Genomic DNA, 16,081 nt, shown 5'->3' with positions numbered 1-16,081 from the left:
CGATGTCCCATGGCTAGACAGCCGAAGTCTGCCATCTAGCTGCTAATGCAAGGCAGCTGGGGCGTGGGTGAGACTATTCCCTCTGCACTCTGCCTTGCATTGGATAGGCGGTCACCTCTGAGTTAGGAGGTGGCTGTCTATCCGCATAGGATTGCTCCCTCCAAGGGCATAAAGCATCTGCTGATATACGTTTGAAATGAGGCTAGTGAGAATCCAGTCAGTATGCCATTCCCCAGTTAGTATGAAGGCAATGGTGAGCAATAGCTAACAAAAAGTAGCTGTCTGTAGCAGCAGGAGGACAAGGCTATGGCATCTTGGGAACTCCTTTGTTTTCTGCCATGATTGAGGCCTGCTAGGGCTGTAATCTTCATACACAGACAGTGGCTTATTCTCCTCTGAAGTGCAAGGGCTTTTATCAGGATTGTCTTATTTATTTGTTTCATTTGTACTCCACATTTCTACTAAAAAATGGCACTCAAGGCGTCTTACAGGCACAATTAAAATAAGAAAACAATACATTAAAATACAATAAAAACATAACAATTACAGAAAAATAATTTTAAAAGTTAAAAACAGCACCCAACCAATTCCCTTACAAGCCAAAGGCCTTCTTCAACTAAAGTGGTCTTTGCCTGGTGGTGGAAGGACAAACAGGGAGCGAACCTAGCTTCCCCTTGGGAGGGAGTTCCAGAGCCTGGGAGTGGCCACCAAAAAGGCCCTTAGTACTTGAAAACATTGTCCTTTAGACTTTGTAACTATATTTTGCAATTTAGGTGTGTGTGATATTTCTTGAGAGTAAGTTTGAGTTGATGCCTCAAATTGATTTTAGGTTGGTATTTCTAGTGAGGGTGGGGCAATAGCGCCGCCCCCCTGGCATATAAATCCTTTTATTTTCAGGCTTCCTTAGTCAGAAGTGATAAGAAGCACACGTGTCTAAGCTTCTCACTAAGTTTTCTTTTGTTTCAGGCTACACTGCCCCAGCTGCCCCCCAGGCTTACAGCCAGCCTGTCCAAGGATATGGCACTGCTGCTTATGATACAACGACAGCTACAGTTACCACCACACAGGCTTCTTATGCTGCCCCATCTGCTTACGGCACCCAGCCTGCCTATCCCACCTATGGGCAACAGCCAGCAACAACTGCGCCTGCAAGGTAACATACAAACTAAAGCTGGTGAATTTTTAAAAAACCCATTCAAGTGCTTTTTTGTCTGAGAAGGGCTTTTGGGTATGTATCTGAGAAGACCATTCTCTTACCTGGGTTCTTCTACTTCATTGGTTTACAAATACTTTCCATTTAGGGACGCTTACACCTAACCACTTCCTGATTCTCTCTTTTCTACCCACCCCCTTCTTCTAGTAACTTATGAATGGATCACGACACACATGAAGCTCTGGGGAAATAATTATGTTCTTTAGGTCTGGATCTTATAAATGTAATTTGGTTTGATCACTGGTACAGAATGAAGGCAGTGTTGCCTCAGAAAATGTCCGGTTCGTATTGACTGCACACATGTCAATATTTATTTATTTATTTATTTATTTTATTTAATTTATTAATCGCCCATCTGGCTGGTCACCCAGCCACTCTGGGCGATGTACAACATACAATAAAACAATAAAATTCTACCATAAAAACATTTTCTAAAATACCCTAACCCACCCCAAATGCCTGCCTGAACAGCCATGTTTTTAATGCACGACGGAAGCTCATTAAAGAGGGGGCATGACGGAGTTCCCCAGGGAGGGAGTTCCACAGAATGGGGGCCACTACAGAAAAGGCCCTCTCCCTTGTCCCCACCAGTCTAGCTGTCCTGGCTGATGGGACAGAGAGAAGGCCATCTGAGGCTGATCTTGTTAAGCGGCCTGTCTGGTGCTGCTGGAGGCGCGCCTTAAGATAGGCTGGGCCGGAACCATATAGGGTTTTAAAGGTCAAAACCAACACCTTGGATTTGGCCCGGAAAACAACTGGTAATACACTTCCTTCCAAGGAGACCATTGACCAGGAGAAGGAGTGTGCGAAGTCCTCGTCCTTGGGTTCTTTGGAAGAGGAAAAAAGGCGGGATATAAATGCAATAAATGTCAATTTCATTTTTATTTTTTCTAAAAAGAGCAACAACATAGTATTGGTGCTTGTCACACAGAGGAAATGCATTATATCTAACTCCAGTATAACACTGGCTACAAAAAAAGTTCTGTTTGAAATTGAAGCACCGTAAAACAATAACATAACGCAAAGCGCACTAGTAAATCCCAGTGTTTGAGAGACTTTGCACTAGATGTTACATTACAGTGTATCTTGCTAGCAGTGTTTTGATTTGCAAGATATTTAAACGGAATGAGGTAGGGTGCTGCATTTTGTGGCTTGTCTGGCAGTCAGTGGGCTTACCTTTTTAGCAAAACACCAGTCTTAACGTAAGATGTGAGGCTAATCGTGGAAGCAAAATGCATTGAATTCTTCTCAGATACAATTTCCATCTACAGGTAAGTGTTCCTTCTAGAGGCTGTTTGTGAGATTGCCAATGCCTCACATGAAAAGCTGACAGCAGCTCTGTTTAAGATTAATCTTTATTGCTGGATTTAATTTGTAGACCCCAGGATGGCACCAAGCCTGCAGAGACTAGTCAGCCTCAGTCGAGTACAACAGGCTACAGTCAACCCAGTCTAGGATATGGACAGAGTAACTACAGTTATCAAGTCCCTGGAAGTTACCCTATGCAGCCAGTTACTGCACCTCCATCCTATCCTCCCACTAGGTGAGTCTCCTGAATTCTCAGTTTGCCCCTAAATATTTGTTCTGTCTGTGTCCTGGATGGAAAATGTTATAAGCGAATGTTTATTTTCGGACTGGATAATGCTTTAGAGGAAGGTTTGTTTTACGGAGGCCCAACAGTTACGATTCTTGGTTTAGATTGAAGATAATGGGCAGACCTTCAGGAAATTCCTTTCCAGTCTTAGTGGCATTACAATATGCAGTACAACTTGATTTGTAGAAGCAGAGAGAAGTGCTTCTCTTTACCCCTGCCCTCGCATTTAATCCTTTACATTGTCCTTTACTGTAGCAAATTACTCCAAGACTGCCTAATTCTGAGAATTAAAGTACACCAGGGATCATACTGTTGAATTGTATCAAACCATATTCTCCTTCCCCAAGGCTTTTTAAGATCAAAAGAAACAAGTTTGTAAAGAATTAAATTTCTGAATGGTGTTGATTTGGTATGGGGAAAAATCCATATCTGGCAGATACGGACATCAAGAAATATAGGCAGCTACATTGATCACCGAAAAGACCAGTAGTGTTTGGATTTCTCACATTGTTGCAAAACTGATGTCAAAACACTAATAGTACACATCTTTCTAATATGAAAGTACTCCAAGGCAAAACCAGAGGTTTGATTATCTGTCAATCTATGGAGGCCAATATGGTATCACCTTTAGTAGTAATTCACTTGTTTTCCTTGATCATTCTGTGTACGGGCAACTTAGAAATGTTTCTGTTTTGGCTGTTGTGATTGTTTAGGTGGAAATTAACTGTTCTTCTAAGAGCTATTTCCCCATCTTTTGAAATGTCTTTTCAGTTATTCCTCTTCTCAACCAAGTAGTTACGATCAGAGCACTTACTCTCAGCAGAGTAGCTATGGTCAGCAGAGCAGCTATGGACAACAGAGTGGCTATGGGCAGCAAAGCAGCTATGGGCAGCAGCCCCCTACTAGCTACCCTCCTCCAACTGGATCCTACAGCCAATCCCCAAGCCAGTACAGTCAGCAGAGCAGCAGCTATGGGCAACCAAGTGAGTTTTTCCAACCTCTGGTTTTAACGAAGAGTCCAACTATGTCTCTTGACCCAGAGTTTAGCTGAGCCTTTCAATCAAGGTATTTTGCTTAAGTGGGGGCGGGGGGAGCTTTCAAGTATAACAAGCTTTGGTATGTTTCTAATTGATTCTCTTTCAGCTAGCTGATGCTTAATACTTGTTTTATTTACTGTTCTCCTTCAGGTCATGTAACTTGTGTTGTGTTGACAAATTAGATGTGAGCCTGCAGAATCCTCCTTTTTGTATAGCACTTAATTTTTAGGTACTTTATAAATAATAAATAGATCATAAGGCTGCATTTCTGCTGAAAGGTTGGGTCTTGGCAGAATCTCTAAAGGAATGGAGAATCTACTGTTGTGGAGCAGCCAGGAAAGGTGTCCTTGTGTGCTCTTGCTTGAACTTCATCATAGTAGTAGCAGGATGACACTAGTTGAATCAATAGGGATTGCAATGGGGCGTAGCAGAGTACCAAAAAAGGCAGCTGAAGCAATTCCAGGCTATTTTTGAGTGGATGTTTTGCATATCTAGTGACTGTCATAATTACCACTATTGTCCATTATTGAGAGCTACTGTATATTAACACTCTAGAGTCCCAAGACAAGCATAGAGTCTGGAAGAAAATGGATGCTTTTAAAAGCTGCTTGCACCTTCCCTAATACTGTGGTGCTGACTACTCCATAGGTTCATTCCGTCAAGACCATCCCAGCAGCATGGGTGTGTATGGCCAGGACTCTGGAGGCTTTTCAGGCCCAGGAGAAAGCCGGAGCTTGAGCGGCCCTGATAACCGGGGCAGGGGAAGAGGGGGATTTGACCGTGGAGGCGTGAGCAGAGGTGGGCGGGGAGGAGGAGGCCGCGGCGGAATGGGGTAAGAGCAAACCTTTTCTTCCTCTCATCTAATTTGATTTTACCCCATAGGGTGTACAATGGCAAGAAGGGCTGAAAGATGTCAATGCAAATTACTTTTCCATGGAGATTATCTTAACAGCGAGTATATATACTACTAATTAAACCATGGAAGTATCGTGTTAGAGGGACTAGGGGCAGGATGTATTTTGCCTGCAGTTGATTGGGGTTGGGAGGTGAGGGGGTTCTGGGTGTAAAATTGTGAAACTTTCAGCTCCCTTCCACAATTAACAGAGGGGAAATCCTCTGTGGGTTTAATAACCTTTGGGTTGAACACACACACACCCCTTCTGGAGGTTCACATGGCATTCCTTCCTCCATGCTGGTGTTTGATATTGCAGGTACGTACAATGGTGTCTGCTGCTTTTGTAAAGCATTTTCTTGCCCTAGCTGTGTTTGCTATTGGCAGTAGCTCTTTGAGCTAGTGTCAAAGCTGAATGGGTGGTGTCAGACTGCTCTTTGAAGCCCAAAGCTCTAGTGTAGCCACTGCGTGTGTGCAGGTTGGTTTAGAATTTGAAGAGATACCCAGCACTGTACTTAACCCCTCTCCCCCAAGTCTGAATGCAGCTCCCCACTGGAGCTTTCAGGTGTCTTAAATCAGTTTGGCCATTTTAACTGATGGCAGAATCTGGTTTGGTAAGCCTGGTTAGTCAGTCTTTGTTTCCCATTACTGGTTTATTTAAGGTGAAGAGATGGTGGTCGACTGAGAGACTTGATAATGAAGGGTGCTGTTGTGTGTGTTCCATCCATGTATATCAAGCTATGCAGAGTGTTAATTTGGATAAAAAATGGATTAAGGGGAGGGTAGAAAAAGTCATTGCTCTCTGACTGTTAATGCGGACAGTTCCTTCCAGACCTGTTGCACCTAACAATTTTGACAAACAAAAGAGCCACTCTGCATAGTTAAACAAAAATGAATCCAGATGGTTTGAAATCTTTATTGAAGTCCAACTGCTTTTATTACTTCAATTCCTGTTAACGACCAAGCCTTTAACATTGAAGAGTAACCCTTTCAAATTGGCTTGAATGGAAAAGGGCTCCATAGTTCTATATAAAGATTTCATCTGTAAGGTGATCCTAGATGTGTTTAAAGTAGACGTAGACACTTGAAATGGCTATCACCACATCTTTTTTCTTAAAAACAAAACAAAAAGCAACCCAAACCTACCTCTAGCCCTTTTCAATGTAGGGCACTCATCTCTCTCCAGTTTCACACCCATAATCAAAAGCTCCTTCTGTAGAGTGAACTCCTGCTGTTTAGACTGAACATTGCTCGGGGCGGGGGGTTAACTTTGCTATAGGCAGTAGAAAAACTGCATCCCAAAGATGGCTTTGTGAAGCCGTAGATTGGCCACCAAGGGGTCACGGATGAGAGAACTCTGCCCTCTCATCATGGTGTGGTGATGCATTTCAGTGTCTCTGCAGGTAAGGAGCCCAATGTTCTTAACATGCCCTTTTTCATTGCCTCAATATTTTTATATTTTCACTGGCTGTTAAACATGGAAACTTTTTAACATGCTTTGTCGCATTTATATGCTACAGGTTACAAAGTGAGAGCCTTGTATACACTTCAATACTTAAAAAGTACCCGTACTCAGTACTCAGCCGGCAGCATAATGAAAAGTGGGACTAGACACGGTGTCCATATGGAGAGGAAAAAATATACATAGAATATTTTTAACCAAATGTGTTCATTGTATAAATGGAAACCTTCTGTAACTTTGGTAACTGCATATAGTACTTCATGTTTGGTAATGAAACTAGAGGGGAGGTGTAATAACTTTAGAATTGTGTAACATTAAAGTGTAAACATCTGTTTAAAAAGGGAAACATTACATATATGGTATATATACTTTGGAAAAAGGAAGCAAAGCTGCATGCAACAGCTTGGAATTGTATATATTAAATCTTTTATGGGTTAAAGGTGCAATACTTGGTAACACTTAGTTGTTCCTCTCCCTCCTTTCTTATAAATAATTCTTTCACCCTTCAAAAAAACTCCTTTTTAGTGGCATTTTATTAATTGGGCACACTTTTGCCTCCAATTTACTTATAGTTTGTGGCTTCATGCCGTATTTAAAAACTTAGACATTGATTTTTATGTTGAGTCCTTGTATTGTGTCCACAAAGCTGCACCCTTAGACCTTTTAACCCCGGTATATTGTGTAAGCTCTCCTTCCACAGAGACTGTTAAATCCAGTAGTGACCTGAATGTATGGTTTTAGTGACTGTCATCTGAACTGTGTTCTAGGGTTTGCTGTCTTTTTTCCTTTTTTTCTTTGAACTGTTAATGTTAAAGGTTTTCGATCCAGGAGCTTGGCTTGCTCTCCCACTCACAAGAGGCTGAGGGTGCAACTTTATGTATGCAAAATGAGGAGGGAGTTGACCAGTGGACTATCTGTGTGTGTGTGTGTGTGTGTGTGTGTGTGTGTGTAAAATAAAAATTAAAAATGGGGAAGTACCATTTTATTTCTCATGGCCAAGTATTGCATTGTTAATACCATTAGTAATGCAAGGGTCCAACTGCCAAAGTGGGGTGTCCCAACCCTGGCAAGCAAAGGTTACGTGTGTGTAAAGGAGATTTGAACAAGCTGCCCTGAAGAAAGGCCTAGTGACGAGATGAGAGAAAGACAGACAGACAGATGCATTGTTTGGATATGTTTAGCCAGTGCCCTTCTTCCCAGTGAGCCCCAGAGGCTCCGAGCGGTACTGGCTTTTTAAAGGGAAAGGCCTTCATTTCTTCGTTTATCCCCCCAGCAGCGCTGGAGAGCGAGGTGGCTTCAATAAGCCTGGTGGTAAGTTTTTGAGCATTACAATGGGATAGTGTTTAAAAAAATGCAGCCAGAAAATAAAAAAACATATTTGTTAGTTTCATAAGTGGTTAAAATGCCATATGCAACAAGACTTTTAATGGGTACTGCCGGCAATGCCTAGGGGTCTATAAGGTTTTAACCTATGGTTACAGAACAAAGGGTAAAACGAAGGGTGATGAAGTATTGAGAGAAACTACTACTTTAATTTGGGGAAGGAATCACTGTTAAGAGGCTTTGGATTTTTTTTAAAATAAGTAACATTGGTAAACGAGCACTGATTGGCCCAAGAAAGCCCCTTTAACCAAGTGTAATATCAGGTGATGGTTTAGAAGGCTGCTAAAATAGCAAGCTGATCTCAGCAGCAGATGCATAAAGGGTGTGCATTGCAAGTTTTTTGCAGTGCGGTCAATTTGAGTTTTAACACATGCCATCAAATGGCGGTTGTAAATAGGTAGTTGTGTGTGTGTCAGTGTAGCTTGCAAGGCGTGCACTAACAATGCCTTCTGTGATTTTTTTTCCTGGACGGCAGGACACATGGATGAAGGGCCAGATCTTGATTTAGGTAACTTTAAATAATTACTAAAATAATTGGAAGGGACTCCCATACCAGTAGCTCTCCTCAAAGGATTGCAGCCATCTCTCCAGTCTGCTCACCTGTTTCCTTGTGAAATGAAAAGGCACCACTGTTTGCAAGGCTGGAGGTTGACCATGTCCGACATGTTTCAGAGCCCAGGACTGGTCGATCAGCTTGTTACTAGTTCTGCCATCTTAGTTAAGGCTGCCTCCTTTTCTGAGGGCTTGCACAAACCTGGAGCTAGCCCTGATTTTCTGTGTTTCACTGAGTCTGTATTCTTACGCTGGATGAAGTTAAAATGAAAGGCATTCTTTGAGGCCAGGGTCCATAGGAGTTGGTAGCCAGCCAGTACTTATGATTCCCTCTGACGTCTCTCCTCACTTGGGTCCTCTGGCAAATGTTGATCAAAGAAGCCCTGCTGTGAACATCCCAGCTGTAGTGATTGGCTGGGATCTCTTCCATAGAGGTACCCTTGGGAAAAGTAGGAAGTAGACATATTGGGGGGGGGGATGTTTGCATCCAGTAGCCATAAGGGCATTGCTGTGATGACCTAAGTAGTTGTGGTGATACATTACTTGTCTCTACAGGCCCACCTATAGACCTAGATGATGATGCTGATAACAGTTCAGTGTATGTGCAGGGGTTGACTGACAACGTGACCCTGGAGGAGCTGACGGACTTCTTCAAACAGTGTGGCGTTGTCAAGGTGGGCGATAACATGATCTGAGAACTGTTACTGTGCAGCCTCTCTTGTGGCTTGATAGAATTGGCTGAAAAAATGGAGGTGCTATTTGTATTTTGGTGTACTACTTTCCCCATGTGTCTCTCATTGTCCCAGAATTACCTTCTGTTCAGGAATTTTGAAGGTAAAAGTGGCCATGACCTCCATTGTAGTAAAGCACAGTGAAATTTTCATGGAATTCAGTGTTGATTACTACCATGTATCACTTCCTAATCCCTTTGTTGAAACATCTTACTGAATGGAACTTTTTGCGGGGGGTTGCCTCAGCTTGGAATTTAGTCCTATCAGTGCTGTGAATGTGTATTTTTATCACTCCCTAGATGAATAAAAGAACTGGACAACCCATGATAACAATCTACCTTGACAAGGACACAGGAAAGCCAAAAGGAGATGCTACTGTGTGCTATGACGACCCACCAACTGCCAAAGCAGCTGTAGAATGGCTTGATGGTAACTGAATTAAAATATCATGCCAACGTGCCTACTTAAGGACTCGGGATGCAACGTTTCCACTTAATATATACTTAGTTAAGCCAAATATAGTGTTGCTTTCACAGCACAGTGAGTTATAGGGGATGTATACCTAGGGGTATGTGCCATGATTTCGGCAGGAGTGCAGCATGGTGGGTACAGGATTCAACTTTGGTTGGGGTGTGTGTGTGATTCTTTACAGTTGCAAGAGAAGCTTAGAAAAGCGTGTGGACAAAGTCTGAGAAGTCAGAAGCTAGAGCAGTGGCTGAATGAACTAATGGAATTCAGTGTCCCATGCTCCTCTCTGTTTACCGTAGCTTTAGGTATGCAAGCTTTGAAGTTGATTGCTTCCCACCAAAGGCCTGAGGAGCCTTACTTGTATCTGAGCAGTGTGACACAGGTTTACCTGTACAGCTGCAAATACCACTTAACTCCTCATCTACGGTAGTGAAGGTTTTGATCACAGAGAACCTTTTGCTTCATGTGTTTCAGGTAAAGAATTCCAGGGCAGCAAACTCAAAGTTTCTCTCGCTCGGAAGAAGCTGCCACTGAACAGCATGCGGGGTGGGATGCCCCCACGTGAGCCGCGTGGCATGCCTCCTCCTCTCCGTGGAGGTAACCTTTAGGGTGCAGGACACTCCTTCACCTGAAAACATGATACGGTAGCAAGCATGCTTTGTGCCCAGAGCCTCTGTTGTGTGTTCACGGACTAAGGAGGGTTCTTCTTTCAGGCCCTGGAGGTCCCGGGGGGCCAGGTGGTCCTGGTGGTCCAATGGGTCGTATGGGAGGCCGAGGTGGTGACCGGGGCGGTGGCTTTGCCCCAAGAGGACCACGGGGATCTAGAGGAAACCCTTCTGGTGGAGGAAATGTCCAGCACAGAGCAGGAGATTGGCAGTGCCCCAACCCGTAAGTAATTGCGCTTCATTACCCCTTGTCCTTGTGTGCCCTAGTGGCCACATAGCTCTTGCCAGGCAGCTCTGGTGTGCTTCTGCAGTACTGCTGTATCCTGTAGTACCCCAGGATAGACTTGGGCCATTCGTTTAGAATAACTTAAACCCTTTATGCTGTGGGTAGAAATAGGATCTGTACAGATTTTCCGAATTCTTTTGTTGAGTACCACTTTCTCAGGTCCATCATGTGGTCTTTCAGCCCATCTGCCACCCCATGCAGAATATTGTTGGGTTTTTTGACTTACATGCATATGTTTCTGCCTGTCCTGTCTGCTTGGCTAGGTCACTTTTGTTGTAGAAAGCGCAAGGCAGCTATGTTTCCTCAGGCTGTCCTTCCCTAGCTACTTGAGGGAAAGTATTCTTGAAGTTCCCACGCTGTAGGTCAGGGGTGGGTAAATTGTAGCCCTCCAAATCATTTGGCCTACAACCCCCATCAGCCTTAGCCAACATAGGCTGTTGTGAGGGGTCATGGGAGTTTAGGCCAAACCATCTGGAGGCCCATGAGTTGCTCACCCCTGCTGTAAGTTGGAACACAGTCTAGGTTAACTTGCCCCTGGCCCCACACTTGGTTTTTCCCACCAGTGCTGAGAATGAAATCATGGCTGGCTTTGTCTCCCTCTTTTTTTGCCTTTGTGCTGGTGTTGTATATCCAGCCAGGGCGTGTTCTTGGCATCTTCACTGAATGCTGCTTCTTTCTAGGGGATGTGGAAACCAGAATTTTGCCTGGAGAACAGAATGCAACCAGTGCAAGGCTCCTAAACCGGAAGGCTTCCTCCCCCCACCCTTCCCACCTCCAGGTATGTTCCTATTGTCAGCGAGCTGGGGTGGGAGTCGGTATATTTGACACTGATCTCTGCTTATGTGATGTTCACAAGGTCCTGGATTCTTGCTTGGAAAACCGCTGCCACTTAGAGGGCTCATATACGGGACAAATAGTGGTAAGGGAATTGTACAGGTGGTATATTTTTCCTTCGTTTGTGTATACAGTTCCGGAAGAGTAAATGGGGAGCTGTCCATGCGATGCACGATAATATGACCACTGTTGGTAATTGGAGGCACTAGGCATAAACACGTTATCTTGCATTACCTAGAGGAGGGGTAATGCCATATTTGGGGGATAGGCTGCTACTAGGGTCAGTTTCAGGTTTTGTGGGACCTTGGGCGAGGATGCACTCATACTGTCTGTGGGAGAGTATGGCTAATGGTGGGGAAGCCATGTGCCCAAAATGGAGGTGTCCCAGGTTCCTCTGGGCACATGTGCCTTATCTCAGGTGGATCCTGGCAATATCAGAAGCAGTGTGTGGCTTTTGGCCTGGCCAGAGCCCACAGAAAGTGAGTGTGCTCCATCTGGCATAAAGATGGCAGCATCAGGCAACTTCCCAATGTTGCCTTCTAGAACCAGCTTTGCTAGTGTTATTGGGGTCAATAACACAGTCATGTCCCTCTCCCATATATCACAGCAGCAGTCTGGGGGAACCCATGGCGTTCATGGTGCGTAGCTATGTGTATGCAAGCTGCATGTGAAGATCTGTGGGTAGAGTAGAAGGGATCCTGTCATACACTCTATTATCTGGCTCCTGTTTCTCTTTCACCCACTAGGTCTAGCCTTGGAAGGCCACAAGGTTGCATGGCAGGTGTTGAACATTGAATTTGGGTGGTGGTGGCTTGTTTATTTAAATCACTTGTATTTCTCTTTTCCCCTTACACTCAAAATGGTTCATGAGAACATTTTGAAACACAAAAGGTATACAATAAGAACCTAAATCATCACAGTTTGCATTAAAGTAATCAGAAAAGCATAGTGATAGCACTACCCTGCCTTCCTGGAGGGTCTGCCCACCCCTTAGCTTGAGAATCTAGGAATTAAGGAGTCAGTGCAGCCATGAGGAAGCTTTTGATTTTATTCACTACATGGAATGAGATCATGTTTCAAGGTCACAGGATGAAACAGCAAGGGAGGGGAGGGTGCTGGCTATGTGCTGATAATTTCAAGGGATGTGCTACTCGAAATGGTAGAGATGGTTTCAAGAGATGTGTGTTGCAACTCTGCAAGATCCTTTGAGGCAATCATTACCTGGCAGCAAATGGTGCAGTCTGATAGGTACCCCCTCTGTGGGTGCCCCCTCTGTGGGTGCCCCCTCTGTGGGTGCCTCATACTCCCACTTTGGTCTCTGCAGACACATTGACCTTTATGTACTGACCTTGAGAACAAATTGGATCTGCCTGAGCTACATGAAAAGGTAAAGATGGTTGCTTGAAATATTATCTAGAGGAAGGTGGACAACTTGTGGCCCTGCAGATGGTGTTGGACAGGAACTCCCATAATGTTATGCTTGCTAGGGCTGATGGGATTTGCAGTCTACCAACATCAGAAGGGCTGCAAGTTGCCCACGCCTGATAAAGAGCTGCTGCTGTTGCATACCATCTTTATGCTGCTCACTGTGGTGATGAAGGTGCCTGTGACTTTGCCTTTGGGCAGAGTTAAGCAAATTGGCCCCCTTGCCTTGCAGTCATGGCCTGCCTTCTCATGTCTCTCCACCAGCTTCAAGCCAGCCTGCCTGCCCCAAAGCTGCTGGCACACGTCTTTGCACTTCATGCTCGGGCTTGATTAAGGGTGGGCTACTTGCTAAGCTTTGTTTTGGAGCCTTAGACTTGCGACTTCAAAGCTGATTTCTCAGCTAACCTGTACACAGCCCATGATCAGTTACTTCACTTTCACAAACATATCTTACTGTAAGGCCAAGCTGTACTAGGAAAAGCTCACTATTCCTTTACTATTCACATGAATGAGACCGTGGAGGTCCCAGGGCTACCCTAGCAAGGGAATTATTGCTTTCATGAAGCCACTCTTCCTGCAGTTGCTTCCAGTAGGAACAATTGAGAACCATAAGGGATTATGGGAAACTAGGTTAAAATGTTGCATTTCCCTTGTGTGGACTTGATGAGAATAGTTGGGTGTTTGATATTTTGCTTGCAGCTTTGTCCATTGCCATTGCTTCTCGGTCATGTGTCAAAGGGAGCAGGTGCCCTATTTCTGAAGTGCAGGACTCCTAAGGTGGTAGAATACCAACACGCACGTCATTTTTCTTGGCTCCTATTTGGCTGGAACTGTTTGCTGTAACCGAGTCCTGCTGTCTGCACTTCTGAGACAGGTCTTCAACAGCCTGCCGCCACTGTTTGGTGACCCTTTGCTCGAACGAGTGGTGCTTTTTTTCTGCATTAGGTGGCGATCGTGGCAGGGGCGGCCCTGGTGGCATGAGAGGAGGCCGTGGAGGTCTCATGGATCGTGGCGGACCTGGAGGGATGTTCCGGGGTGGCCGTGGTGGAGACAGAGGCGGATTCAGAGGAGGCCGGGGCATGGATCGAGGTGGCTTTGGAGGAGGCCGGCGAGGAGGACCCGGGGGACCCCCTGGACCTCTTATGGAGCAAATGGGAGGCAGAGGCGGAAGACGTGGAGGACCAGGAAAAATGGACAAGTATGGCTGGGGACAGTATAGCAGGGGCAGTTAAAGCATTATACAGCCTTGAACCGGGAGGGTGGAGAGTCGGATCAGAAGCGAGGGAAAGACCCTAGACTAGAAGCTAGAAAATGAGGAGGGTGTTGGTGGTGATTAGCTCTTATTTAATCATGTCTTTTCTGGGATGGAAAGCCTTTGCCCAATTTGGGGGGCCTTTGTGATCCCCACCTGATCTCATGCTTTCCCTTTCCAGGGGAGAACATCGTCAGGATCGCAGAGACCGGCCCTACTAGTGGCAGACGACCCCCTCCCCCTGCAGGACTGCATTTACTACCAGATTTATTTTTTAAACCAGAAAATGTTTTAAATTTATAATTCCATATTTATAATGTTGACCACAACATTATGATGATTCCTTGTCTGTACTTAGTATTTTTCACCATTTGTGGAGAAACATTAAAACGAAGTTAAATGGTAGTGTGCTGAGTTATTCTTTTTTCTTTTTTCCTTTAAAAAAATGGTTGTTAAACTAAAAACCCATAAGAAACCGTTGTTGTGAGCATGCTCAGTAAATCTGTGTGGAAGACCAGGAGGAAGGAAACTTAACTGTAACGATGTTAATGGTTGTGATGTTTTTTAAATAAACTTCCAAATGTTTATAAATGCAACACTTCTTAGCATGTCTTCGCAGCAGCAGCTCCAGTAGGAGTGCGAGCACCTTCAAGGATCCCATGGTGCATGAAGGTCATTGGGGTTTACCACTCAGCTTTGTGTAACTCTGTGCTTTGCAAAGCCCCTGGGGGCACCATAAATGGAGGAGTAGCCGGGCTGTGAAATGTAGTCTGCTCCTGCAAGATGAATTGCTGAATGTCTTGCAGAAGCTGTTTGGTTTCTTGCATTCAGGGACTGGAACTGTTTCAAAATTTTGCCATTCATCTATACTGTCTCCTAGTTGTAAATAAAAGCACACTACTGGGCTTGTCGGTGATGAAACTTTCATTTAAGAGCCAGGTATTCATCTTGGTTTGCACTGGTTTGAACCATGCCTGCCGCAGTTATGTCAGAGTCAAGCTGGAGAATTGTAAGGTCCTTCAGAAATAAGCTGCCAAAGATGGTTTTGCTGGAGGGCAATAAACGTGGTTTTACCTGATCCCACCATTCTAACGCATAGTACCTCTGTGCAACGTTTCTACACAGCAGATAGGTTCAACTGTTGGCTTGTGCTGTCTAGAGGCCTTCATTAGGATATTGCCCAGAGTTCAGTGAATCGGTCAATGACATCCCCAAATTATCTGCCGTTGTCTTGAGAACTCCTGTCGCACTCCCCCTTGTTAAACAGCTCTCCTGTTTTGTAACTGGTATTCAGTTCTCACACCTGCTGTGGTGTATATGAATTTGGAATTCTGTTCACAATAGGATTCTACAACCCTTTCCTCCTGTTCCTTCTAATGGAGGCTTTATCCATGCACACCCAATAGATCCACAGTTGAGTAAGGGTTTGAGCCAGATCTCTGCTGCCTCACGTTGATTATATCGGCCTTTTAAAAGCCTGGTTACCTATGGATAGTAATCTTCAGGTGATCTCTGGTTGTGGTTTTTCTCCCTGTCAGAGAGTGGTGGAAGATAGATATGCAAGGCTGGCTGGCCTCGGTGTACTCTCCAAACGAGAAAATGTGAACCTGTGCCTCTGGTGATAGGAGGCAGTTCTCCTGCCTTCGAGGAGCACAGAGGGAGAATGGGGCTGGGTGCTCATGGCAATTTCTCCCTTCGGGCAAAAAGACATGACAAAGTCAATCCCGTCCACAGCCTAAGGAGAGGGGGAAGGACATACTTGAAAAACACGCTGTAGTTGAGTTGATGCTAAAGGGGACAAAAGAACTGTAGGCAACCTAGTTCTGTACTACTGGACTAGGCTATTACAACCATAAGCCAGGGTAATGGATCAGTAGCAGCTGTGAAATTCAAAATATCGGTTAGAAGGCAGTCAACCTCAAAGAGCCAGTAAAGGCTGCTTTTGCAGGACCACATATTTCCATCCGGTTTGCTTTCAACTCTTCCTGTACTAAATTTTTTTTTGCTGATGCTGACTGAGGACTTGGGCTTTAGTTTTGGCCGGGGCATCCACTAGGTGGCAGCTTGTCATTGGAAGCGCAGCTTTATTAAGTTTGAAGTTCTGCATCAATACGCTTTCAGCTGTGGACTTTAAGGACTTCTATTTCTCTGAGAGACGACTCCTGACTTTGGCCAGTGTTCCGGTGTGTCTAAGAATTCATCGAGGGCTGTAAGAAGGGAGGGGGATACCTTTCCCCTTCAGCTTCAGATGATTTAATCAGGTTTGGTACTCGTGTTTCTTGAGAGC

General features: G+C 44.7%; 1 protein-coding gene across 6 annotated transcripts in view; it reads left to right on the top strand.

Annotated features, from left to right (window-relative positions):
• EWSR1 (EWS RNA binding protein 1) overlaps positions 1-14,871 on the top strand; it is a 32,430-nt gene extending 17,559 nt beyond the window's left edge. Inside the window, exons 5-18 of one of the 6 annotated variants that reach the window (XM_084819417.1) lie at positions 967-1,153; positions 2,592-2,756; positions 3,579-3,790; positions 4,493-4,676; positions 7,475-7,509; positions 8,057-8,089; positions 8,689-8,807; positions 9,164-9,293; positions 9,807-9,929; positions 10,046-10,220; positions 10,964-11,061; positions 11,140-11,202; positions 13,488-13,740; positions 13,976-14,705. In XM_084819417.1, the coding sequence (XP_084675543.1) occupies positions 967-1,153; positions 2,592-2,756; positions 3,579-3,790; positions 4,493-4,676; positions 7,475-7,509; positions 8,057-8,089; positions 8,689-8,807; positions 9,164-9,293; positions 9,807-9,929; positions 10,046-10,220; positions 10,964-11,061; positions 11,140-11,202; positions 13,488-13,740; positions 13,976-14,015 (1,817 nt within the window). In that variant the 3' untranslated portion in view covers positions 14,016-14,705. Of the gene's footprint in view, positions 1-966; positions 1,154-2,591; positions 2,757-3,578; positions 3,791-4,492; positions 4,677-7,471; positions 7,510-8,056; positions 8,090-8,688; positions 8,808-9,163; positions 9,294-9,806; positions 9,930-10,045; positions 10,221-10,963; positions 11,062-11,139; positions 11,203-13,487; positions 13,741-13,975 lie in introns of all 6 variants that reach the window. The other 5 variants (XM_084819416.1, XM_084819419.1, XM_084819418.1 and 2 more) reach the window with 5 other exon arrangements.
• The last annotated feature ends 1,210 nt before the right edge of the window (positions 14,872-16,081 follow it).

This window comes from Heloderma suspectum, chromosome 13 (assembly GCF_057233095.1).
Source record: "Heloderma suspectum isolate Gila_16-S chromosome 13, 16-S_ref, whole genome shotgun sequence".
Taxonomy (NCBI): domain Eukaryota; kingdom Metazoa; phylum Chordata; class Lepidosauria; order Squamata; family Helodermatidae; genus Heloderma; species Heloderma suspectum.
Note: the sequence above shows the minus strand (reverse complement) of the source record. Positions and strands in the feature narration are given on the sequence as shown.